Consider the following 23,707-nt stretch of genomic DNA (forward strand, 5'->3'; position numbering starts at 1 on the left):
TGTGGTCCCTGGTTTTCTAAAGCACAGAAATAACGTACAGCACCTAAGTGTATGCTAATCCCAAGGCCCTGTCATGTGGACTCATTAGTATATACAGAATATTTTTTGTTATAACAAGCAGATAGAAAATTAGCAATAACGAGGCCTTATCTATTCAGAGACAGTGCATACAGCATGTAAATAGGGACTGAAGAGGCAGGCAGAGAAAACCTTTAACTGTGGGTGAGAGATGGAACCGCCCAGAACTTCTTCCAGGCAATTCCTTTAGTTCCTAATTAAAAAAAAAAAAGTAAAGAGGTCTGTGGTCATGGTTAGCCCATTTGTGGGGGGAGTAGCCTCGGATAATGGCCCCCAATGCTGTCCTCCTCCTAATCCCTGGGGCCTGCAGTTCCATTATATGGTATAAGGGACTTCGCAGAGGTGGCAGCAGGAGGGGTGCGTGTTCCTGGTGTTGCGATGCAGAAGCGATGTCAGATATTTTGTATAATTTTACTGTTTAGACCTCAGGTCCCAGTTTGGCTTTGGAAAAATACAATCTCCACAGGAGTGAATCCTATCCCTCATCCTTTTATCTTTGGAAGTACCTCTTGCTCCAAAGTTTCGTTTATCGGATATTTTTGAGCACTTTCTGTGTACAAGGCTAGCATGAGAGTGTCGCCACCGATGAGACCTGCTACTGCTCTGCGGCCCTCACCACCTGCCCGCAGGCTTTCCTCCTTTCTGCCCTCTGTGGTCTTCCAGCGGGGGTTAGAGGGCCCCTGGAAAGGTAGCCCGTATGTGCATCCCCCACGTACGACTGGATGTTAAATGTAGAAAGAGGTTTTCTGAAATTTTAAGGAGAAGTAGTGCTCCGAGTGTGGTTCTGACTGCACGTGAGGACATTTAATATGAAAACTTGGTCCTATTTTGGTATGTGGCCTTTATTCAACTCGGTGTAGACTTTCCTATAAAATGCTGCTGACGCAGACCTCTGTGGGACCACTGTACCCACTCCCCCCCACTTTTCCCCCCAACTGCAGAGTCAGCGCAGAGCAAACACGCGGCTCAGAAATCAGGTAACTTCTCCGAATGGTTTCCCTCCACCTGTTCTCAGTCTCCATAACCGCTTCCAAACTCATTGTCTAAAACTGTGATGCTGGCTGTTTTTCTCTGCTGATCAGACCAGCATCCAAAAACAAATAGCTTTTGGAGATGCACGGATGTATTTATCATTTCTTGGAAACGGATGGTATCGCTCAAATTGCACATTTTTATTGTACTTTTGTTTTCATTTTTCCGTCCGAGGGGAGCAGCTGGGAAGAGCAGAGGGGTTTGGCGGGAGTGTCCTTGCTGCATTCAGAGCTCTTCTGCCTGGAGGCAGGTAGACTCAGGTTCGCCTGAGCACCAGCCCCGAGGATGGAACCAGCTGTGACTCTGAAAAACTTAGTTAATTTTACCAACAACAATATCCTGAAATCAAAATGCGTAGTTATCAGATAAAATCGCAGTTATGAATAATAGAGAAGACTGACGCCAGAGCCTGAGTTTTCGGAGGCATTTAAGCCTGTTTTGGTTTTGAGATCCACATGTCCCATGTGTCTTTGGGGCCAGGTTGGGTTGTGAACTAGAATTGATCCTCTCCCACTTCCCGTTTGGCTGCATGCAACATAGCTGTTGGGGACAAAAGCAATGTGCTCACATGACCAGCCCAAAACAGAGCCAGCCTGGAAACCTGCCTGGCTGAGCTGGCTGGGAAACTTGGAGGAACTTCATTCACCTGGTGGGGAGAGAGAGGGTCTGCATTGAGGGAACAAACCAGCAATTAATTCATCACGCCCTTCACCCTGGAGTAGATCATACACCGGAGGCCATATGTTGTTACACATTCAGAAAATTAGCAATAACGTTTCTTTCATTTGAAACTCTTGGGCTTAATGTAATAAGAAATTTGAACAGGGCCTCACATAGAGTTTGGTACTCTATAAGATAGAACTAAACCGTCAAAGAAAACACCATAGAAGGCCTTCAGAGCTAGACTACATAAAAGAATCAACTTTATGTTTTCAACGAAGATGGGTTTTGCGCTCTGCTGGAGTCTGGTCCCGTACCAGGTACGTCCTTCTCCTCCAGTCCCTTTCTTAGCGAGCTGGAGCAGCTAGTGAGATCTGAAGTAAGTGGACATAATATAATATTGAAAGAATTGCTAGAATCTTGGCAGCTTTTCTGATTGTACCAAATGAATTTAAAGCAAAGTGAACTTGGAGGTGTGTATTAATCTTATCACAGACTGAGTGGTGTAAACCAGTTTAATTAAACTGAAATTAATTTTCTCACAGTTCTGGAGGCTGGAGGTTGGGTTCTCTGAGAGCTCTTTCTGGCTTGCAGACGGCTGCCTTTTCACTGTGTCCTCAGATGCCAGCTCTCCAGTGTCTCTTCTCCTAAGAGCATTAATCCCATCATGGGGCTCCCCTCATGACCCCATCTAACTGTAATCACCTCCCAAAGGCCCCACCCCCAAATCCCATCACAGTGGGGAGCTGGGGCTTCAACATATGAATTGGATGGATGGGCACATGCATTCAGTCCATAACAGGTGAAATGCGTTAAAAGGTGTCACGAAAAAGCCAGTAGAGAAAGAGCAGTCATTAGAATCTCTGGGACGGTAACATCTAGCCTTTTGGGGCCCAGGAGTGGTTGACATTCCGTGACAGTCTTCACTGCGCTTCCATAGAATGGACAGGTCCTCCTGAAAAATGTGGTCAGGAAGTGGCTAGCAAGTTCATTGAAATTGATACCCATTTCAGTTGGTTCCGCCATGGCTACCGGTAACCATGAAGCTTTTCTCCCTGCCGCGGTCACACTTGACCAACTGCCCCCACTTCTAATGGGATCTCTGAGCTATGAAGGACCCTGCGATGTTGATGATCGGAATCAGCAGCAGCGTAGTATGTTCATGTTCTGTCAAGAAGTAACTGATCTGGCACCTTCTTTCTCTAGGTCAGTAGCGGGCACAGCTGGCCACTTCCAAAGGGGCAATATGTTTATCTTTCTGTTTTTTATAAGGAAGCCAAGGCATGGTAAGCAGGGAGAAAGACTCCTAGAGGTTGTCTCAGCCGGGAGAGGGAAGAATAGCATGTCATTGTTACAGATTCCCCTTTTTGGGGGGGAACCATCATGCCATGTCTGACACATAGACAACATAGACAGTCCTCAAGAAATGTTCATTGAGTGAGTGAGTGAGTGAGTGAGTGAGTGAGTGGATGGATGAAGGAAGGAAGGAACGAACGAACGAACGAACGAACGAACGAACGAACGTAGCAATTACTTGGAATTCAGGGAGAGACCCCAGTTGTTTCACACGTTTAAACGGGCAGTTTGGCAGGAGCACTGAGCGCTCTGCGGCAGTCCTATGCGTCCCTCGTGACCGGCTTGCTAATTCCTGTGATGATCATGAGCTGGGGGGCACATAATGGATATCAGTGTGAGGATCTCTCACAAGCGAAGAAGAAATGAATGAGCCCTGGTTTATGGTGCAGAGAAAGGGCAGATGTTTGTGAACAGTGGAAACCTTCCTCTCCCCTGCCATCCTGTCAGCCCCGTTAACCTCCTTGAGAATGATGTAACCATTACCTCCTCATTTCCAGTAACCTTTTCCTCTGCTCCACAGCATCACCAGAAACTCGACCCAAATCTGCACATCCAGGCAGCCATTCTCACGGCTCCTCCTCCCCACCCCTGCCACCATCACCGCTCTTTGGCCTCATTGGAAACTTCGAGTCCATCCACCACTTTTTCACTATCTGTCACTATCTGCCTTTCTCTACTCTAGTCCTTGGCAGGAGGGAGGGAGTAACTATGAAATAAATAACGTTATATTAAAAAGTCAATTTACCAGATAGGATCAGACTTTTAAAATCAGCTGAATCATAACCTCTGTTTCTATTTCTCCCTGGGCCGGTTATATTTTTGTAGCCTCATGTGGTATATGCTGCATAGAAATCTTGATGATTGCCTTTTTGGAGCCATCAGCTCATCGCATGAAGCAGTGGTTATACCAACAGGAACTGGCTAGAGAAAGGCGGATTCAAGACTCAGTCAATGACTTCCAGAACATAAATGTTTGTTAGAACATGTTTGTTGTCCAATTGACTTCCATAGTCCAAACAGCAGGGTATGTTTAAAAAGAAAACCACCTTAGTGCACATAACTGAAGAGGTGAAAATGTGTTCACATATTTTTAAGAGAAATATCCAAAATACATAGTATGGTTTCCAAGAGAAATCTTGGTCTCTTATTAGTCTTCTAATAAAGTCAGCTGTGGTATCTTTTATCTTGCAATGATTAATGTGCTCAATTAGCCATGGTTGACCTCCCAGTGACTTTACGAGTATCCTTTCCACTTTTCTTCTATAAACAAAATAATGAAGGTATGTCCCAGTTTTATATTATAGCTCTAATATTAGCTAGGGTACTTGAAATGCGGCTAGTCTAAACTGAAGTGTGCTGTGGGAGTAAGGCACACACTAAGATTCAAGCACACACACACAGAAGGTAATATATGTCACAATTTTTAATTCTTGACATGTTGAAATTATAATATTTTAATATGTTGGGATACATAAAATATATTACTAAAGTTAATTTTACCTGCATTTCCAAATAGAGTTTAGAGACGTTGAGGGCAATATGAATTTTATTTTGAGTTTCAATCTGGGATGCTCATTAGTATAACAGAAATTCAGAAAATACATGAGAAAGAAATTCTGTTGTAGGATTTCAACTGCACATATGCGACAATATGTTCTCCTTTAGTTGAGCGAGTACAGTAAGCCAGTCTGGGTTTCCACTGTCCCTAGAAGCAAAGCATCTTAAGGTTGGGAGGAATCTAGAGATCATTGTGTAACCTCCCCCTCATTCCTGGCTGATGGCCTCTTGACAACCCTTCAGGTAGCAACAGTTGTCATCACCAGAGGCAAAACCTTCTTACTGCCCTGTCCTCCCCCTGACTGCCACCTACATTGTCAGGATTTTTCCTCGCAAGTGCCCAGCATGGGGCCCAGCCCTTCCTGAGCACTGGGGTGACAGTGCGGTTGCACTGTGCCTGTGTCCTTTGTAATCAGCTAGAACCATCAGATATTTTCTATATCAATTGCCTATAGTTAGGTCCAAAGATTAACTTCTTTGGACCTAACTATAGGCATTTCTCCTATGAAAGTTTTTTTAAAATATATTTTTATTGATTTCAGAGAGAAGGAGAGAGGGAGAGAGAGATAGAAACATCAATGATGAGAAAGAATCATTGATCGGCTGCCTCCTGCATGTCCCACACTGGGGATCAAGCCTGCAACCTGGGCATGTACCCTGACCAGGAATTAAACCTATGACCTCCTGGTTCATAGGTCGACCCTCAACCACTGAGTTATGCCAGCCGGGCTCTCTTATGAATTTTATTATTGAGCCTGTGGGATAATTTAGATTCTAGGTTCTGTCAGTAAATTCAGCCATTCCTTTTAGATTAGTTATTTTAAAATGTGGTAAGTATGCTTTCCTCTGATGTACTGAAGAATGTCTTGTCTAGGACAGTGCTAAACTCCAGAGCCTTGTGGCCTGCCAAATCCACCACATGGTGAGTTATCACTTCACCTACAGAAATATGAAAAATCATGTCACAGGCCTTGCCGAAATAAAAACATTCCTTTCTTGTCTGTATAATTTCCCATTTCTGCTTGTCTCATAACCCAGTCGGGGGCAGGGGAGCGTGTTGGCTGCTTGTGCAGCCTATTGGTCCACCTGCTGTTTTTAATTCATCTGATCAGTATTTGATTCTCAATTTTTGCTGGTGACTAATAACAAGCTAATTGATCTTACAGAGGGATCCAGTTAGGTCCTCTTTTCAACATCAACACAGCATCATTTCTTAACATTTGTCCAAGATGATCAGCAATGTTTTTAAGTTGCTTCTGCCACACTGAGGTGTAACTTTCTTAGACCTGAAGATATGGATTTCTTTTAAATGCCTAGCCAGGGAATCTTTTATTTTCTCTCTTTTCTAAACTCTAGCGTCATCTCTAGCTTAACAGTAATTTCCCAGCTTTCCCCTAACAGAAGATCACTGTTGGCCTTACACATACACACACAAAAATGGAAGCTGAAGAGTGTTAGTTGTGTTTACCTATACCATTGACTCTGACCAGCCATTTTTTGTCCTTTTCTATCCATCTTTTTGCTTAGAAGTGAACTTAAGTTTGGGTTGTGGTTTCTGTTTTCCATTTCTAAATCTTAGTTCATTTAGGTTTTTTGAATAATTGGTGCTATTTTGTTGTGTTTATACAAGATCATAGCGTTTTGCCTTCCAATTTTCCATTCTTTAGAAATCTAACCTTCTTGGAGTTTGCACATTTCATTGGCCTTTCAAGGGCCGATTATAAATTGCTTAATGACTATGAGAAATTTTTATTTAAAAAATATTTAGGTTGTGCTCCAATTAGGGAATTTACCTAGCTACCTGAAGTTATGGCCTAAGACAACTGCTTACACAAAGCACTTGGCCCCAAGGAGACTGGGAGAATTCTCCTGAAGCAGAGATAGCCTATATGAGGACTGTCATATACCTTAGCTTGAAAAGTGTATGTAGGAGATCAAATACACTGATTGTCCCCTTGACAAGCTTCCAGGGCAAGTGAGCAGCTCCCAGGGACCAGTTGGGGCCCAGCACAGAGCGGGAGCCCAGTGAGTGTTTGAGAGAAATAAATGCATGTGGACTGCCCTGGGCCAAGAGGTTCCTGAAGCAAATGATGAGACATCTTGTGTGCTATGTTTAAGTCCTGGGATAACTGCTTTTCCATGTCCAGAAAGGTCAGTGGAAACAATTTAAATAAATAGGTAGTCAGCTTATAAATTAAGGTGACTCATAAGGTGGTTGAGCCTAATATTAATTCTAATGTGTTACTGAGTGCAATGTTGAACTCTTGGGACTGAATAGTGGTGTTAATTTTCAGAAAGAATCCTGTATACAAGTGTGATCTAACCAGTTTTCCAAAGGTAATATATTGGGTGATGGTCTCAATGAAGTGGCCTAAAGTTCAAACTTTAAGAGTCAAAGTTGCCATCTGTGTGGAGAGGGGTGTCAAGACCCTCAGCCCCCAAAACTATGGATGAGGAAGTGGGAGCCTAGAAGCAGAATGGAGACCAATGCCCCCTCCCACTTTCGGCGCCTTCCTCCCTCGCCTGCCGGGAAGTTATGTTTCCATCAGACAAAGCTCCTGAAGCCCCCTGTGGATGATCACTCCAAGTCTCCCTGAATTCAGGTTACACATTTTCTTAGGAAGTGATGCCCCCTGGAAAGGTTGTTGGTTTGCAATCCCAACTTCAAGAGGTATCACTTTCATACCTCATACACGCACATTACTTCTCCTTTCTTGAGGGTTTGACCTATGACCTGATTGGTGACATCTGTCCCTCAGAAGTCTCACTTCCTGGGAGAAGTGACGTCATCCATGTATTTGGTCTCCTGGATGCGGTATTTACAGCCTTCCCCTGCCTCTGACAAGAGCCTCACGTTTGCTCGGTCTGATCACAGGGGTGAGGTCAGCCCGCCTGGCAGGCTTCCAGTGAGCTCTGCTTCCACTGAGGGAACACTCAGACTTCCCGGGAGCTCTGGTTTCTCTCTGACTTATCATCTTTCAGTTTTATCTGCGTGGCTCTCTCTTCAGGTAACTCCAGCAGTGAATTTCCCTGCCAGCCTCGCCTTGCCTGGCCTGAAGTGACCCCCCTCAGTCCTCTGCCTGTTTTCTCCTCTCCTTAGACTTCCTCTGTGAGGTGAGTCCCCACCTGGTTCATAGCCAAGGTGACAGATCTGTAGACATCATGGGAAAGGGCTGGCCAAGAGCACTGTGAAAAGGATTCCTCTCGGCTGGGCAGACAGCCAGACAACCACTCGCTGCCTCACTGAGACCCGGGCCTGGGCCTCTTGCAACCACAGAGAAGGAAAACCCGGAAGAAGCTGCTACACCCCCCGTTGGATTCAGTCTCCAGAGCCAGATAGGCCCTTGAACAGCAACTGCGATGAGCTTCGGTCATAGGGCTGCACTAAAAGCCACCAAGCACATTTGCATTTCTTTCAAGTCACTCAAGTCCAGACTCTTCACCAACACAGGCCTGACTTCTTTGGAGCTAATTCTTTCAATGACAAAGCACGACAGAGGGCCCCAAACCTGCCCATGAAGACGCACAGGCAAACAGCATTTCCACTGAAGCTGAGAGGGAAGACATGAAAACGTTTGTACCTCGTTATGCAGGGCCTGTCATGCTCCAGGACTGGGCAGAGGACATACCAGGCAGGATTGCCCATAGACCCTATAAGCTCCCTCTCATCTGTACAACTCAGTGTAGTATTTGCACAGTCCCAGCCTGTGCCCATCAGGCAGCCTGGCTGTTCCTTTCTCTTTACCTTTGGCTTCAATCCGAGCCTCTTGAACGAATCTTCCTTTTTTGGGGCCATGGAATAAGGAACTTCACCTCAGCTCCTCGTCTGTCTTCTCTTTCGCCATGAAGTTATATGAACCTCCTACTCCCTTTTTCAACTTTTTTCCCCTGAGAGCAGCTTGCTGAGTTGAATACAGATCGTGCCTTATGGCCCAGTTAACTTTAGCCAGTAGCTGAAAGGGGATTACATGACAAAGTCAGAATGATCAAATAATGGGTTTGGCCCAAGGGACAGCACGCTGAAGTCGGAATGATCAAGCACGGGACCGAGCCCTCTGAGACGCCGCTGGGCAACCGGAGGGCCCCCTGCAGCTCAAACATGGACTTGGGGAAGGAAGCTTCAGTCTCCAGTCACCTGATGTTGTCACCACTGATTAAATGGGAGGGCTGCACCCTGTGTGACACCCTTTCTCTGTTAGGTCATTTTATTCTCCCCGGGGTCATCCTGATTCCGATGGGGCGCTTGTATATTTCGGAGAAAATATTTGGAGTATCGTTGTTTGTTTTACTGGTCTAGTCCATTGGAGGTCCCATTTAGACTGTATCAGATGACACTTTCCTAAGGCTGGTTTTCATCTTTCCTTTCTCTTTGGCTTTAAAAACAAAAACAAACAGCTGTCAAGCACCAAGCCTGTGTTCTGGCCCTGGCCCTGAGTTAGGTTATCTCAGGCCTCTTCTAGAGCGGAACCCCCCCTCACTGTGCACACCCCCTTCCTGTAGCACTCGCTGCTCTGTGACAAGGCAGGGTCTTGTTAATTCCTGCCGGTTGTAAAATCCCGAAGTCACAGGCCAGATCTGAATCAGGCGAGATTAGGCATGGCGACGAGTGACAGACCCAAGGAGCTGCCCCAGAACACGATGGCAGCGTGATCGCCAGGCTTGTGTCAGTCCAGGGCCCGGGAGGCCAGTCAGGCCTTGCTCAGGGCTCCACAGGGTCGGGGCCCCTGCCCGTCACCTCCTCACTCTTCTCTGGGGCGGGTCACGTGGTCCAAGGTGGCAGCGAGGCCTCAGCAACACCTGTAGATCCACCAGCAAGTACCACTGCTCTGCCTTGGAGCTCCCGATATGCACACCTGCTCTGCCTGCTCTCACTGCCTCTTTGAATAATCAAATGCAATTGACTCTGAAAGAAAAAACGTCAAAATCCCCTGCTAGTCTCAAATGGTACCAGGCTTCTGGCAGGACTGGGACCACTGTGCATTTTCCTGTCTCCTCTACTCAGCCCTTGACCAGGAGGCAGAAGGCAGAGGCCAGGAGTGGCCTGACTTAGTTGTCCCCACCCTTCTCATGGGCCACCATCCCAAAAGGGTCTGCACCCCGTGGGCACCTGCACCCCCAGCTCTGCGCTCAGCCCCACCCAGGCCTGAGGGAGAATACTGTGACTGGCGTCTTGCTTTAGGAAATAACCTCCAAACGGAGCTCTGTGCTGAGAATGGAAAGGAATCAGTGCGAAGAGAGTCCCAGCTCTCAGGAGCCAGCCATTTAATGGGAGAGAGGACCAAAGCAAACTTTCCTAAGAAAACTGGATTTCAAAATGCTCCATGCCAAAAAAAAAAAAAAAGTGTGGGGAATAGCCCCAAACCCCTTGAAACACTGAATGCTATACCCCCTCTTAGAGAGAGCAGGGTCTGCTGAGTCCTGCCTACAGAGGCCTGTTGTGACTCTGTTTACCCTGTTTCCCCCAAACTTCTTGGCCATGAATGCCTTTCTCTCAGTAGCATGTCTTTACATGGACGTGTTCCTCCAGATGGGTCTCAGACGGTCCCTGCTATGGTCTCATCGAGACAGGTGGTCTGAACAAAGGTGCTCACTGCTGTCCTTCTAATTTCTTATTTGCTAAGTCCTTCATTATAATGACACTGCTCCAGCCACCCCGATACTCTGTTTATTTGGCTTCCTTGAGCCCCTGGTGGCAGCACCACACTTGTGCAGAAATTCAGACCCTCGTACACTCTTGCCTCGGGCTCCGGGTTTTGCCCTGCTCTGCTTGGCAGACTTCTGTGTGTGGTCCCGACCTCCGGGGAGGATGCTGTCCCCAAGGTGTGCGCCTCTGGGGCTGGCCCTCCTCCACCAGGTGCGTTCCTCAAGCCTCCCTGCCCGCCCTTAGGCAGCACTTCTCATCCAGCATCTCACTCCTGAGTCGCAGGTGTTGTTCGGTTCCCAGGGTGACCTGCTGCTGTTTATCCCTCCGCAAACTCTGCCTCTCCCGGTGGGCGCCCTGGCAACCTGCTGCTTTCCTCATTGGGTTCTCTAGACCTTGCCACCTTGACTGAGCCCTGGTAGCAGTTCAAATAGTTTTTGGAGTGTTTAAAAATATAATAATAATAATAAATCACAAGTTGTGCATTTTTGTCAAAAGTGGTTTGCCTTCCTGTCACGCATAGCTTTTCAGAGGCCAGGAGAACAGTTGCTAATGTGGGCTGCACCACGGAACACTCCGAGGGAAATGAGCTCAGTGCTGAGGACCCAGTTCCCGGAGGGGTCAGCCTTCTTCATCGGTGGGTTAGGGTGGAAGGGGAGGTTTCCACTGAACCAGGACAAAGCACTTCGTCTTCACCTGCGTCCCCTAAGGTGTTGACACTGTGGGAATGTGACTGGCTTTCGGACCAGTCAGAATACAGATTAGGTAGCGGTATGTGTGCTGGGTCCTGCTGGAGTGGTTGGTTTATGTGTGTTTCCCTGGTGTGTGTGTGGTGGGGGGTGGGGCGAGGTGAAAGGTGAACGAGATGAGCACAGCTCAGCCAGAATTCTGTTAAGACATTTCAGTGAGTCTTTGGGGTTTGTTGGTGGTGGTTTTGGTCTTGGCACAGAGGTCCCTCCTAGCTGATGCAGCACTTTCCTTGAAAGATGGGGAACTGCTGCCAAGATGAGAAGTGAAGAACCTGAAAGGTGAGCCCACACACGCTGGTGTAACGAGAGGGCTCATTTATGTGAGCCTGGGGGGGAACCTGTGTTCAAGATGGTCAGGGCGCTCCCACTCCTTTCCACCCTCTTCCCTTAGGTCGGTCTTTGGCATCGGTCAGCTACTGGCCTCCCACCCTCTGCATGGAAGCCTTCCTCCACTCAGCTTCCTGGGTCCTCCGTTCAGTCCACCATCCCACATATTTCAGTGGCTGTTCCTCCTGTCCATTGCTGTGTAACAAACACTCCCAAACCTGGTAGCTTCAAACATCTCTCATGCTCCGTGGCTGCCTGAGTGTTCTCACCTAGGGTGTCTCGTGTGGTTGCACTAAGATGTTAGCTGGGACAGGGGCCATCTGAAGACTTGCTAGGCCAGACATCCATGATGGTCAGTCGCCTGGCCAGCCTTTTAAAGCTGCTTGCAGCTCAGCAGGAGCTGTTGACGGAGGCACATCCATGCGGCCTCTCCACATAGCGTAGCTTCTCCCAGCACGAGGGCTGGGCTCCAAGAGGGAGCTCCCAAGAATGCGTGTTCTGAGAACTGCAGACAGAACCCCCAGAAGCACTTGTGCCACATTCTGTTGGTCAAGCAAGGCTCAGGTTCCAGGGGAGCAGGCTGAGAGCCCAGCTGGTGCTGGGAGAGGCCAGGTCACCTGCAGAAGAGCATGGGAGATGGAAGATATGGCCTCACCTACCCACAGGCTAACACTTCAGTAGCCAGGCAAAGGCACAAGGTCCTTTGGGGACAAAAGGGGACAAATCGAATAGGCTTCCATCTAAATTGAAAATAGTCTTGTTATTCCTGATTGGAGGGCAGGGGGGATAGAGACTTAACTCACAGATTTCAAAGTTGTTGGGTAGGAAGGCCAAAAGAAATTGGTGCCGCTTTTCAGCCGCTGAAATATGACCCTCTGTGCTTCTTTGAGAAGCAGGAAGCTGAGACATCTTGCTAATTTTCATCCTTTACATGGACCTGATGTGCTTAGAGAACCCAGTTTACACTCACATGCAGGGTCTCACTTCATGTTGTCATCACCCTTGCATGAATGGGGAAACTGAGGCTCAGAAGTCCTTGTTTTCCCACGTTACTGACGGAGTTGGGGTTCTGGGCGGGACCCTGTTTGTGGAGCTGCTCTTCATCTTCCCCCGCCACTCCCTCTTCTCTCAGAGCTCATCCTTCCACACACACCTTCACCTCCCGGGTCACATCCAGCCTTGAAGACACAGCCTGGGTCTCCTGACCTCCTTACTCTCTCTCCCCGAGGGGCCAAGTGGCCATGTCTTTTTTATGGCCCATCCAACATTCTGGTGTTACATGCTTGTCTCTCCCATTAGTCTATAAACTCTTCAGGGTCTTTCCTCTGTCATAAATGTGAATTATTACCCAGTGTTAACTCATCCTTGAAAAATCACCTCTTGTTTAAGACCTGTAAGTTCAGTTTTCTACCAGGATCCAAGCTGCTGCCACTCTGTCAACACAGCTCTTCAGGAAAAATAGTTGGCTCATAAGCCAGCACTATAATTGTGCCAGGGGCTTGACATGTGAATTCAAAAGTAAAAGTTATTTTGTGTTAATTAGAAACCTTATTGCTAAGACTTGGAAGGAGGGTAGAGTTGAAACTTATCAAGCTGTTTTGATTTAAGCCAGATCTGTTTCTAGCATTAATGTAGGGAATTCGCAATAACAAATAGTTCCCATAAGTAATTTTTAACTGTCATATGTACTGGGTAGATGCATGCTTTAAATTCTCCCAAAAATTATATGCTATTTTAGTTGGGTTTTTTTCTTTGTTTGTTTGTTTGTTTGTTTGTTTTAATCTGCACTTCCTGGGTGGGAGCTTGTTCTAATGTGGTGTCTGGATCAAAGTCAGCAGTGAAAATGTTAGAGCCTAGGTTAGGCACCAACCCATGGGCAGAAAAAATAGTTGCTCCAGGCAACTTGCTCTTCCTGCATTCTGAATGCAACATCTTTGACTTTGCTTGTCCACCACATCTTTTCCAAAGCGAGAGCAAAACTCCCACAAAGAAATGAATTTGAAAAAAAAACCTGAATGGATGAAACCGAGTTCGACAGGTGTTTGTTGTTGCTGTTGTTGTTGTTATTGTTTTAAAAATATTTGTTATTGATTTCAGAGAGGAAGGGAGAGGGAGAAAGAGATACAAACATCAATGATGAGAATCATTGATCAGCTACCTCCTTCACGTCCCCCACCAGGGATCGAGCCCGCAACCTAGGCATGTGCCCTTGACTGGAATCGAACCTGGGACCCTTCAATCCGCAGGCTGATGCTCTATCCACTGAGCCAAATCAGCTAGGGCCGACAGGTTCATTTTTAATGCACTATGAAATACGTAAGACCTCCAAAAACACAGATGCTTCACCAATTGCTTGCCATCTGACCTTGAGACTCTTCTGTGGTTCTTTCTAATTGTTAATATCATGCTTCCTAAGCACACGAAGTGTGGTTTACCTTTTATTGCAGAGCACCTACAAGGATATTCAAGCAATGGCTTCGTTAATTCAAACACTTGATGAGTTTTCAGTGGCAAGAAGAAGGCTACATTGCCCAAACGTTTTAACCACAAGCCTCTTCTCTTTGCCTTCCCCCCAGAAAGCTCGTTCCTAGAATGAAGTCCTGCAACTTCAGAGGGGGGTGGCTTGTATCTCCAACAAAATGGACACAAGCCCAGCATAGCAACCTGGCTCAATGACTAGAGCTTTGGAGCAAATACTGCACTTGGATTTGGAGTCATTTCTGAATTATGCAAACTTACTTGCTGAATGATTTAGAGCAATTTTTAAAACATCCCTCTGAAGCTTGGCTTTCTCATTGACAGAAGAAATGAGGATGATGTGAATCTTACAGAGTGAAAAGGGGGCAACAGTCAACAATGGATCATTTGGCGATGAAAACACACTCAGATAGTCTTTAAATTTAAGCTTGTATTTAAATTCTTTGTGGTTTGCCTGCAGATTTTATTTATTTTTTTGGCACTTTTTTTTTTTTAACGCAAGGTGATTCAAACCACAGTCTGCCTTGAGTCATTACAGCCCGTGAGATAAGGCACGGTGCCTGTAGGTGCCTATAGCCTGTGGGAGGCATCATAGCCCACCACCACCCCCGCCCCCAAGGACAGATGTTTATGGTTTGGAGGTCCTGCCCGTGAAGTGCACTCTGCCTCCTCTCTGTGCTGGGGTCCCTTGAGAGCCCTCTGTGGGGGACATGATACCGTCTCTGTGAGGAGGGGGGCTGAGTTCCTGCTTTTCTCCATAAACCCCATCTCTGCAGCCCACCCCCTGCCCCTCAACAGATAGAAAGCCCAGTCCTTCACTCCCCAGAGAAATTAGAAGATGGTTGTAATAAAGTCGTAACAGACCCCCTGGCTCTTTAAGGTCGTGAGTTTACAGACTATCGGTGCTAGCATTCCGGTGTGATTTATTCAACTTCTCTGGTCTCCTGCTGCAGGGGGAAAGAGGGCATTAATAACCTGTCATGCAAAAAATTAGATACTGCCATAAAAATAATCCTTCACTATGTGTTTTTTCTTCTCTGGCCTTCTGCTGCTCAAGTAAATGAGTAACATTTTAAAGTATCCATTCTTTAGCATCAGAATATTACCAGTTATTTGATTTTCTCTCCCCTTTTTGTCTTCATGTGAGGGGAATGAAACTAGCTAAAAATAACTGTGACAATGCTCTGCATAGCAGTTCTCCAGCGGGTGCCAAGAAATGTACAGGTCCTGTGATGGGGGGACCGACCCTGCCTTGGGCGCTAGGGAAGAAGTGAGGGTCATTACAAGAAGCATCTTTCTGTTGTTTCACTTACATTCAGGGTAGCCTACTTACCTCTCAAGATCTCACCCACTTATGTCTTCACCTTTTATTGTGTGTCATGTTATTTTATAACTAGAAGCCCAGTGCACGAACTCGTGCACGGTGCCGGCCAGTGCGGGGAGGGACCATGGGAGGTTGGCTAGCCACGGGAGGTTGGCTGTGGGAGCACACTGACCATGAGGGGGCAGCTCCTGCATTGAGCGTCTGCCCCCTGGTGGTAAGTGTGTGTCACAGCAATTGGTTGTAATGGTCACTTAAGCTTTTATATATAGAGATATTCCTTTATATATATGCATAGGAGGCTCTGGTTATTTGCTGTGGCACTAGATGGATAGGATACTTTCCTCTGTAAGAAATAGAAAATACAAATCACTGGCTTTAGCAGTAAAGAGAATTTATTGGCCAATGTTGCTGAAATTTCCAAAGGCAGATGGTTTCAGGCTAGGGTTGATCTAGCCACTCCCAGTGTTACCACAGACCTAGTCTTATTCCTCTACTGGCTCTGTCTCTGCAATGTAATTAGCTTTAAACCAAGAGTGACTCCTCATGTGGTTCCAAGGTGTCTGCCAGCAGTTTTAGAGGATCAAAAAGTCTCTGTCTAAACATTCTCTGGAAGGTCTTACTTAGGTCCTGGGCCTATCACTGGAGTCAGGAGAACACAGTGCACTGATTGGCCTAGCCCAGGTCACATGATCTGTATCTATAGTTGTGGATGGAGGCAGCTTCCTAGAACCACAACAATCCCTAGATAAAGGTATTGGAAAAGGAAGAGGAGGGTGGTGATGCTGGAGAAGAAGCCAGCAGATGTCTAGTCCATAGGGCTCATCAATTCCCAAGGTATGAAAAAAGTAAGCTTATTTTTGTTCTGCTGTTTCAGTTGATAACTGTTGGTGCTAGAAATATGTCATCAGAGTCAGGGCTCTACATATTTTCCTACCAATTCCCTCTTCTCCATCTCTTGTTTCCCTAAACACACAAGGAAAAGAGCTTGTTGGGAGTGAGGTCTGATCCAGGAGCTCCTTCCCGCGGTCCCTGAATCAGAAATGGGAGGGAAGGAGGCCAGCACAGAAATGGAGGCATCATTACCGATTCAACAAAGCATAATTCAAGAAAATAATTTTTATCCCTCGTTCATAAAGAAACTGGCTTAATAAAACTGAAATATAATAAGAACTAGCCCTGCTTACTGTGTTAATTGCTCACAATTTGGGCTTTTCTACTCACAATTCCATCGCCCCCCCCCCCCCCCACCCTTGGCACATCCTTGCTCGAATCTTGTATTTGAATGAACAAAAAGAATGTGTAAATGACTCGTGTCCTTCTTCCGTCCCCTCTCTTCAGCGGGCAGTTTGCAGTGGTGAAGAAATGCCGCGAGAAGAGCACGGGTCTGCAGTATGCCGCCAAGTTCATCAAGAAAAGGAGGACGAAATCCAGCCGGCGGGGCGTGAGCCGCGAGGACATCGAGCGCGAGGTCAGCATCCTGAAGGAGATCCAGCACCCCAACGTCATCACCCTGCACGAGGTGTACGAGAACAAGACGGACGTCATCCTGATTCTGGAGCTGTGAGTGCCCTCTGCGTGGCTGTGGCGGGGCTGGGAGCGGGGAGGCGGGGCACGGGGATGAAGGGGGGCCGTGCCCAGCCTGGCCAAGAATGGACTCCGCTTTGCCAAGTTGGAGAAGTGACTCGGGTATGTTGCCTGCCTAGCTGCAGTTATCTGGAGTAATTTTGAAGACCATTCATGTATTCTCGCCTGATTTGCAAGTGTTCCCCAATCTTAGGGTTCTTTGCTTATTAAAAGGTTATCTGTTTTCTGAGTTTTATGTTAAGCTTTTAAGTATACTATGTCCTTCTCTACTTCTTTCTTCATTCTCTTTCCCCCTTTCTTCTACTCTGTCTCTCCCTCCTCCCTCTATCTTACACACACACCCCATTTTCAGCTGTTGGAACTGTCGGTTCTCATTACATGAAAGGGTAAAATTGGACCAGAATCACTCAGAGGTGATTATGAAACTTGTTTTTAAAGCAGTTTGCCTGGTGTCTGAGGCCCACCCTGCCCATGGGATGTGGATCATAGTGCACTGTTCTGGGACTGGCGTCCGCCCCGGCTGCTGTCTGGGTGTCCAAATCCCACAGCACAGGCTGGGGGAGAGGAGAGGACACTGTCCTGGAGCAACTGGCTGGGAAGGTCTCTGGGCTCTTTGGAGAGAGGAGAGACCTGAGTGCCCTGAGGGCGGAGGGATGGGTGAAGCAAAAGGACGCTGGTGACCACCACTCCTGGGAGGTTCTGAGTGATGACGGGCCCACGCCTTTCCTGAGAGCCTCTGGAGTCACATTTCCCTCCTGCCAGCCCCGCAGGCCCCCTTGTCTGCAGATCTCTTAGGGCTAAGAGGTGACTTTTTGAGACCAGAGGAGATGGAAGTGAGGAGGGTCCAGCCCACCCCAGCACCACACTGCGGGAACTCTGGGCTTTGTCATCACAGCAGCCTGGGGCAGCCACAGCTTCTTGTCTCATCACTGGGCTTTGGCCACGTTGCTCTATGGGTCTGAGCAACCACCTTCTTAACTGTGAACTGGAGTTAATAATACTTCCCTCAAAAGGGTCTTGAGGAGAAAAGCATTTAAAAATGCCCAGCACCGTGTCTGGCTCACACATATTTCCTCTCTTTGTTCCTTTAAACCAAGCAGTTTGAGCGTCTGCACTGGTGACATTTGGGGCTGGGTAATTACTTTTCCGGGGGGCCATCCTGGACACTGTAGGATGCTTAGCAGCACCTCTGGTTTCTACCTACCAGATGCTGGTGGCATTGTCCCCTCCAGCTGTGAGGGCCAAAAATGTCTCCAGACATGGCCCTCTGTCCCTTGAGGGCAAAGTAGCTTCTCTTCCCCAATCACTGCTTTAAAGGCAGGGCGGGACTTGGAGAGCACAACGGACTGAGGGGCCTGCTCAAGGTGCAGCATAGAAAAGGGAGGAATCACAGTTTAATCCACGCTGTGGCTTTATGTGGCTGCTGTGGAACCAGACAGAACAGAGATCAAAATCGGGGTAAATCCTTCACCATTTCTAAGCCTAAATTTCCTCCCTTAAAGCTGTTGTAAGAGACCATAAATACAAAGTTGCTGGGAAAGAAACATTACAGATCACACCTGTTTTGCCTTTTCGGAGAATTACCAGGTTGTGCCCAGTGACTGAGAGTGTCACTTACCCTCTTTACATACCAAACTGCACCCATGATGCCTGTGCGTTACTGCCCTCCTCACGCCCACCTGCAGGTGCTCATTATGGATTCAGCTTCTGTTGACTGACCCCATTGCAGAGACATTTTTTATTAGGCGCATTTATCCTGAGTGTAAATTGGGTGACATTGTAAATTATCATACAGTAAACTTGATGTTGGAGGAGGGTGGTACAAATCCATGCAACTTAACACGTGGATTCCTGTAACCACCACCCAAATCAGGATTCAGAACAGTCCCATCACCCCCTAACTCCCTTGTACTAATCCCTTTGTAGTCACACCCACCCTCCACCTCCATCCCCACCCCCAGGCAACCAATGAGCTATTCTCCATCCATTTGTCTTTTGGAAAATGTTATATAAGTCTGTTTATATAGGATATGGTCTTTTGAGACTGGCTCTTTCACTCAGCATAATGCTTTTGAGATTTGCACATGAGTTCCTCCCTGAATAGTATTCCACTGCATGATGTTTATCCTTTCACCCACTGAAGGACGTTTGTGTTGTTTCTAGTGTTTGGCAATCATTAATAAAGCTGCCGTCAACATTCACATACAGACTTGTGTGTGAACCTAAGTTTTCATTGCCTTGGGGTAAACACCTATGAGTGGGATTGCTGGGTCGCGTGGTAAGTGTGTGTATAACTTTAAAAGCCACAGCCAACCTGTTTTCTAAAGTGGCTGCACCATTTGTCAGGCCCTCCAGCAAAGGATGAGAGTTTCAGTTGCTGCACCAGCACTCAGTATTATCAGAATTTGTTTTTCATTATAACCTTTCTAGGAGGTACACAGTGGCTCACAACATTACATAGTTCATTGTGTGGTAACCTTGAATAAAAGTTGTGAAAACTCACCAAGAGCAGCTGTGAGAAGGGGCTGGAGGGGCCTTAGGAGACTGTGCCTTCCCCACAGGAAGATTCAGTGCTCTCTTGTGGGTGGTTATGCTTACTTCAAAGGTGTGTTAACCTAGATGCATAAACACAATGGACAGAGCTTGCTTTAGGCAAAGATAAACCTTTTACTAAAGAAGTTATATGCCTGGGGCATGACTACCCACCAGGACCTGCCCAGTTAGGAATTTATGATCAGATCACCTGTGATGTTACATTCCATAGTCTCCACCTACAGTTCTAAATTCTAACAGCTTTAAAGGAAGATTTAGTCATCAGTGACATATTCCATCTCTTTTCTTTCTAAAGAGTGCTGAGGTACAGTGGTGGTTGAGGAGAGAATAAAATTTAAGAACTTGTCAGAAGGTAGCCCTATGACGTTATAGTGGCCATGTATCTATAGCTTCTGGCTCAGTAATCTCTGAGTAGCTGTATTTCTCTGATGTACTGCTTTGGGATGGACTCCATGGCAAGTGTAGCTTTCTGGGGCTTACTAAGAAGCTTGTTGCCTCTTTGAAAACTTGTGCCCGTCTCCACTGTTCTGTGTGAGTCCCCCCCTCTGAACCCCAGGCCCATCCTCACCTCCGAGGTAAAGAGACCCCAGACCACCACGCCGCTCACTTTTTCATGAACTTGCTCCCAGTGTCTTGGGTGAGGTACGGAAATGGTATCTTTTCTATCCTTTTTCCCAATGTTTGGTGTCTGGGTTACAGGCACAGTTGTCAAATCTAGTCCAGGATCTGCCCTTTAAAATATATGTAAGCCTGAAAGTAGTTTTAAAGTTTGACTTTTCCCCCACTTGCTTCCCTGGGCAATAATCTTTTCATAGCTGATCTGCTATTGGAGCTCAGCCTAGGATATACACAAAGGAGGCATATGTGGTGCTTCAAAATCACGACCTCCTGCCCTCCACATCCATTGTTCCCCAATCATGCTGATATAAAATCTCTTCACCATGTTATAGCTCGCCCACGAGTTGTCGCACAGGCAGGGCCCTGCAAACCTTTGATCCTCGATGCTGTAGTCATTTCATAACTCGACCTGTGAAACATGAAGCTGAACTCTCAGAAGCAAAGTCAGTGCTAATCAGTGACACTGGCCTCTGAAATTCCATTTGTAAAGTTGCTGCTCAGAAACTTGATTAAGTATACTTAAGTATTTCAGGCTGTGGATAGATATGCATTTTTCTATCTGCCTTCCTTCTCTCCAGCATGGTTTAGATCTAAATGTTTTTAGGGGCCAGCTAGGCGATGTAAGTAAGCGAGGTTGCTCTGCATAAGGCCCCAGTGTCGGGGAGGCATCAGGAAATGGTGAGGACTGTGGCTAACTGGAACCCTGATGCCCCACCTCAAAGAGGCAGCCATCAATCAGTTGATTGTTGCTGTGTGGAATTTCAGATCCAGTGATTGCCAGTGATCTTGCAGTTTTTTTTTAAAAAAAAACAACACCTCTGCAGTCTAGGTTTTTTATGCTGGCGATTAGTTCATAGTATTCCTGGGCAGACAAAATAAAACCTGTCTTTAGGCCACATGTGGCCTGTACAGATGTCCAGATTCTAGCCTGCCAAAGCAATCATTATCTATTTATTTATTTATGTGAGCAATAAGTATTAGTTGCTCACAACTGTGGAAGAAGCAAGATGGGATAAATACAGTCAGAGACAGCCCCAAAGGGCTAGCGATTCTGTTGGAAGGGCAAGATATGCACTTAACATGTCAAAATGATTTTTTAAATGTACAGCATGATTTGAAATCATGGTCCTCAAACTTTAGCATGCATCAGAATCACTTTGAAAGGCTTGTTAAAATATATATTATTGATCACCTGCATTTCTAGCGTTTCTAAGTCAGTGGGTCTAAGGTGGAGCCCAAGAATTTGCATTTTAAACAGATTTCCAGCTGATGTTTGTCTTACACACACACACACACACACACACACACACACACACACTTCAGCTATGTTGAAGTTCTAATCCCTTTTACCTCAAAATATGGCCTTATTTGGAAATAGGGTCTTTGGAAATAGGGTCATTGTATATGTAATTTGTTAAGATGTTGGGGCAGAATGCACGGGAAAACGATCAGCCAGCACTCTGAGGGAGAAAAGTTTAACCTTTATTTGGAAGATCTGCTATTCCGGGGGAATTCCGGATCCAAAGCCTGAACTGAACTCTTGGGGAGGCTCTGACCTATATATCTCCTCCTGTGGCGGGCCCCTGAGGGTCCCCACAGCTCCGCTCAAGTCAGCTGTGGCCCTGGGGTTAGGTTCTGCAGCTCGCCCAAGTCAGTCAGAGTGGGGAAGTAAGACTACAGTTTTAACTAGATACTGAACTAGGTTGCAAGCTCCCCCCCTCCACCCCCCATTTTCCTTTTCAAGATAGGTCACACTGGAGTAAGGTGGGCCCCTAATCCCATATGACTGGTGCCCTTGTAAGAAGAAGGCCGTGGGAAGACAGAGACAAAGGGAGAGTGCCATTCGAAGATGGAGGATTGGAGTGGTACTTCCTCCGAGCTCTTAGGAGCAACTAAGACGACCAGCCCTTTGATTTTGGGCTTCTGGCCTCTAGGACTATGAGACAGTAAATGCCTGTGGTTTTAAGCCACCCTGTGTGGGGTACTATGTTACAGCAGCCCTCACAAACTAATACAGACGCACTAGTTGGATAGAAAATTCTGTAAGCTAGTTAAAAATAGAGCATGGAATCATGGTCATCACATCAGGCAACTGAGAAATGATGTGGAGTGTGATTCTTCCTCCCCACAGGCCTGGGCAGAGGAGCACTGCAGAGGGGTGGGTGGGTCTGGGTCTGACTTGAGGCAGGAGGGGACATCACCCCATCTCGGCCTGCTCCAGGATAGTCCCCTTAGCTTTGAATCACCCATCTGAAAGTTTACCCTGTTAATATTGAAAGTAAAACCCTAGAATTGTCACATAAGTACTGGCATAGTGCAGTGGTCAGCAAACCGCGGCTCACAAGCCACATGCGGCTCGCGAGTCGCGGTTTGCCCCTCTGTTGACTAATGAGTTTGCCAACCACTGGCATAGTGCATTGTTTCAAAGAAATCAAGCCAGTATGAGGTCTCCAACCCTAAATTTTCCCCTTATTTGTTCTGCTTAGAATTTTAAGGAGATTCTTGATTAACCCTTTTTAGCTAGCATGCATGTATTATTGTGTTCTCCCTCTCTCTCTCTCTCTCTCTCTCTCTCTCTCTCTCTCTCTCTCTCTCTCTCTCTCTCTCTCTCTCTCTCCTCTCTCTCCAGAAAACTCAATTTAATTGGTGAAGTATGCTGTGGTTATAGCCAAGTGCAAGGGCATGGAATGAATAATGCATTCTGTTATTTTTTTAACTTAAATTTTAAAAAAACGCAACATAAAATTGACCATCTTAACCATCTTTAACGTACAGGCAGTAGTGTTAGTTGTAGGCACCTTGTTGTGCAACAGATCTCCAGAACGTTTTCAACTTGCAGAACTGAAACTCTATACCTGTGGAACAACTCCCCTTTTTAGCTCTCTTTTTGACTTTGACTGAGTTAATAATTTGTGGAATTCGATTTGCTCATGGCAAACAGCTGCCGAGTTGTATTGAAACATTTGTGCACTATTAGACCATTTTATGCACGATCATTAAGTTGGCTCGCTCTTTCTTAACCAAACCAAGATGCAAACTAGGAGGACTATGAATATGAATGTTTTTCATTCTCTATCAGCACATTGGATGTATGTGGATGAGTTCATGCTGCACCGTCAGCAAGTCCAGAATTGCAAGAACCTTTTGGGAAGCAAATACAATGATTGAAGCGATGGTTTAAAAGTGACAGAGCTGACCGAAACCGGTTTGGCTCAGTGGATAGAGCGTTGGCCTGCGGACTGAAAGGTCCCAGGTTCGATTCCGGTCAAGGGCATGTACCTTGGTTGCGGGCACATCCCCAGTGGGAGGTGTGCAGGAGGCGGCCGATCGATGTTTCTCTCTCATCGATGTTTCTAACTCTCTATCCCTCTCCCTTCCTCTCTGTAAAATATCAATAAAATATATTTAAAAAAATAATAAAATAAAATAAAAGTGACAGAGCTGTACTAAGCTGAAGGCAGTCATAGGGAACTAAGTGATCCTAGTGAATGAGGTGAATCCAATGTCTGAAGCCTTTCGGCCCCCCATCTCCACCCTTTCTGTGCCTCTCCTGGTCCTCACAAGGCACACTCAGATGTCTTTCAGTGGTCGGCAAACCGCGGCTCGCGAGCCACGGTTTGCCGCTGTTGACTAATGAGTTTGCCGACCACTGGGATAGGGGCTTAATCACAAGGAACAACAACAGCCTGTAATTACTGGAATCGAGAGTCTAGGTCAGTGGTCGGCAAACTCATTAGTCAACAGAGCGGC

At 46.6% G+C, this 23,707-nt stretch overlaps 1 protein-coding gene across 1 annotated transcript in view; it reads left to right on the forward strand.

The window, feature by feature from the left end:
* Positions 1 to 23,707, forward strand: part of DAPK1 (death associated protein kinase 1) — a 165,417-nt gene that overhangs the window by 72,903 nt on the left and 68,807 nt on the right. The window contains exon 3 of the mRNA XM_080668571.1: positions 16,541 to 16,762. Coding sequence (XP_080524697.1) covers positions 16,541 to 16,762 — 222 coding nt within the window. The remainder of the gene's footprint in view (positions 1 to 16,540; positions 16,763 to 23,707) is intronic.

The sequence above is a fragment of the Plecotus auritus genome (assembly GCF_963455305.1).
Source record: "Plecotus auritus genome assembly, chromosome: 5".
NCBI classification, from domain to species: Eukaryota; Metazoa; Chordata; class Mammalia; order Chiroptera; family Vespertilionidae; genus Plecotus; species Plecotus auritus.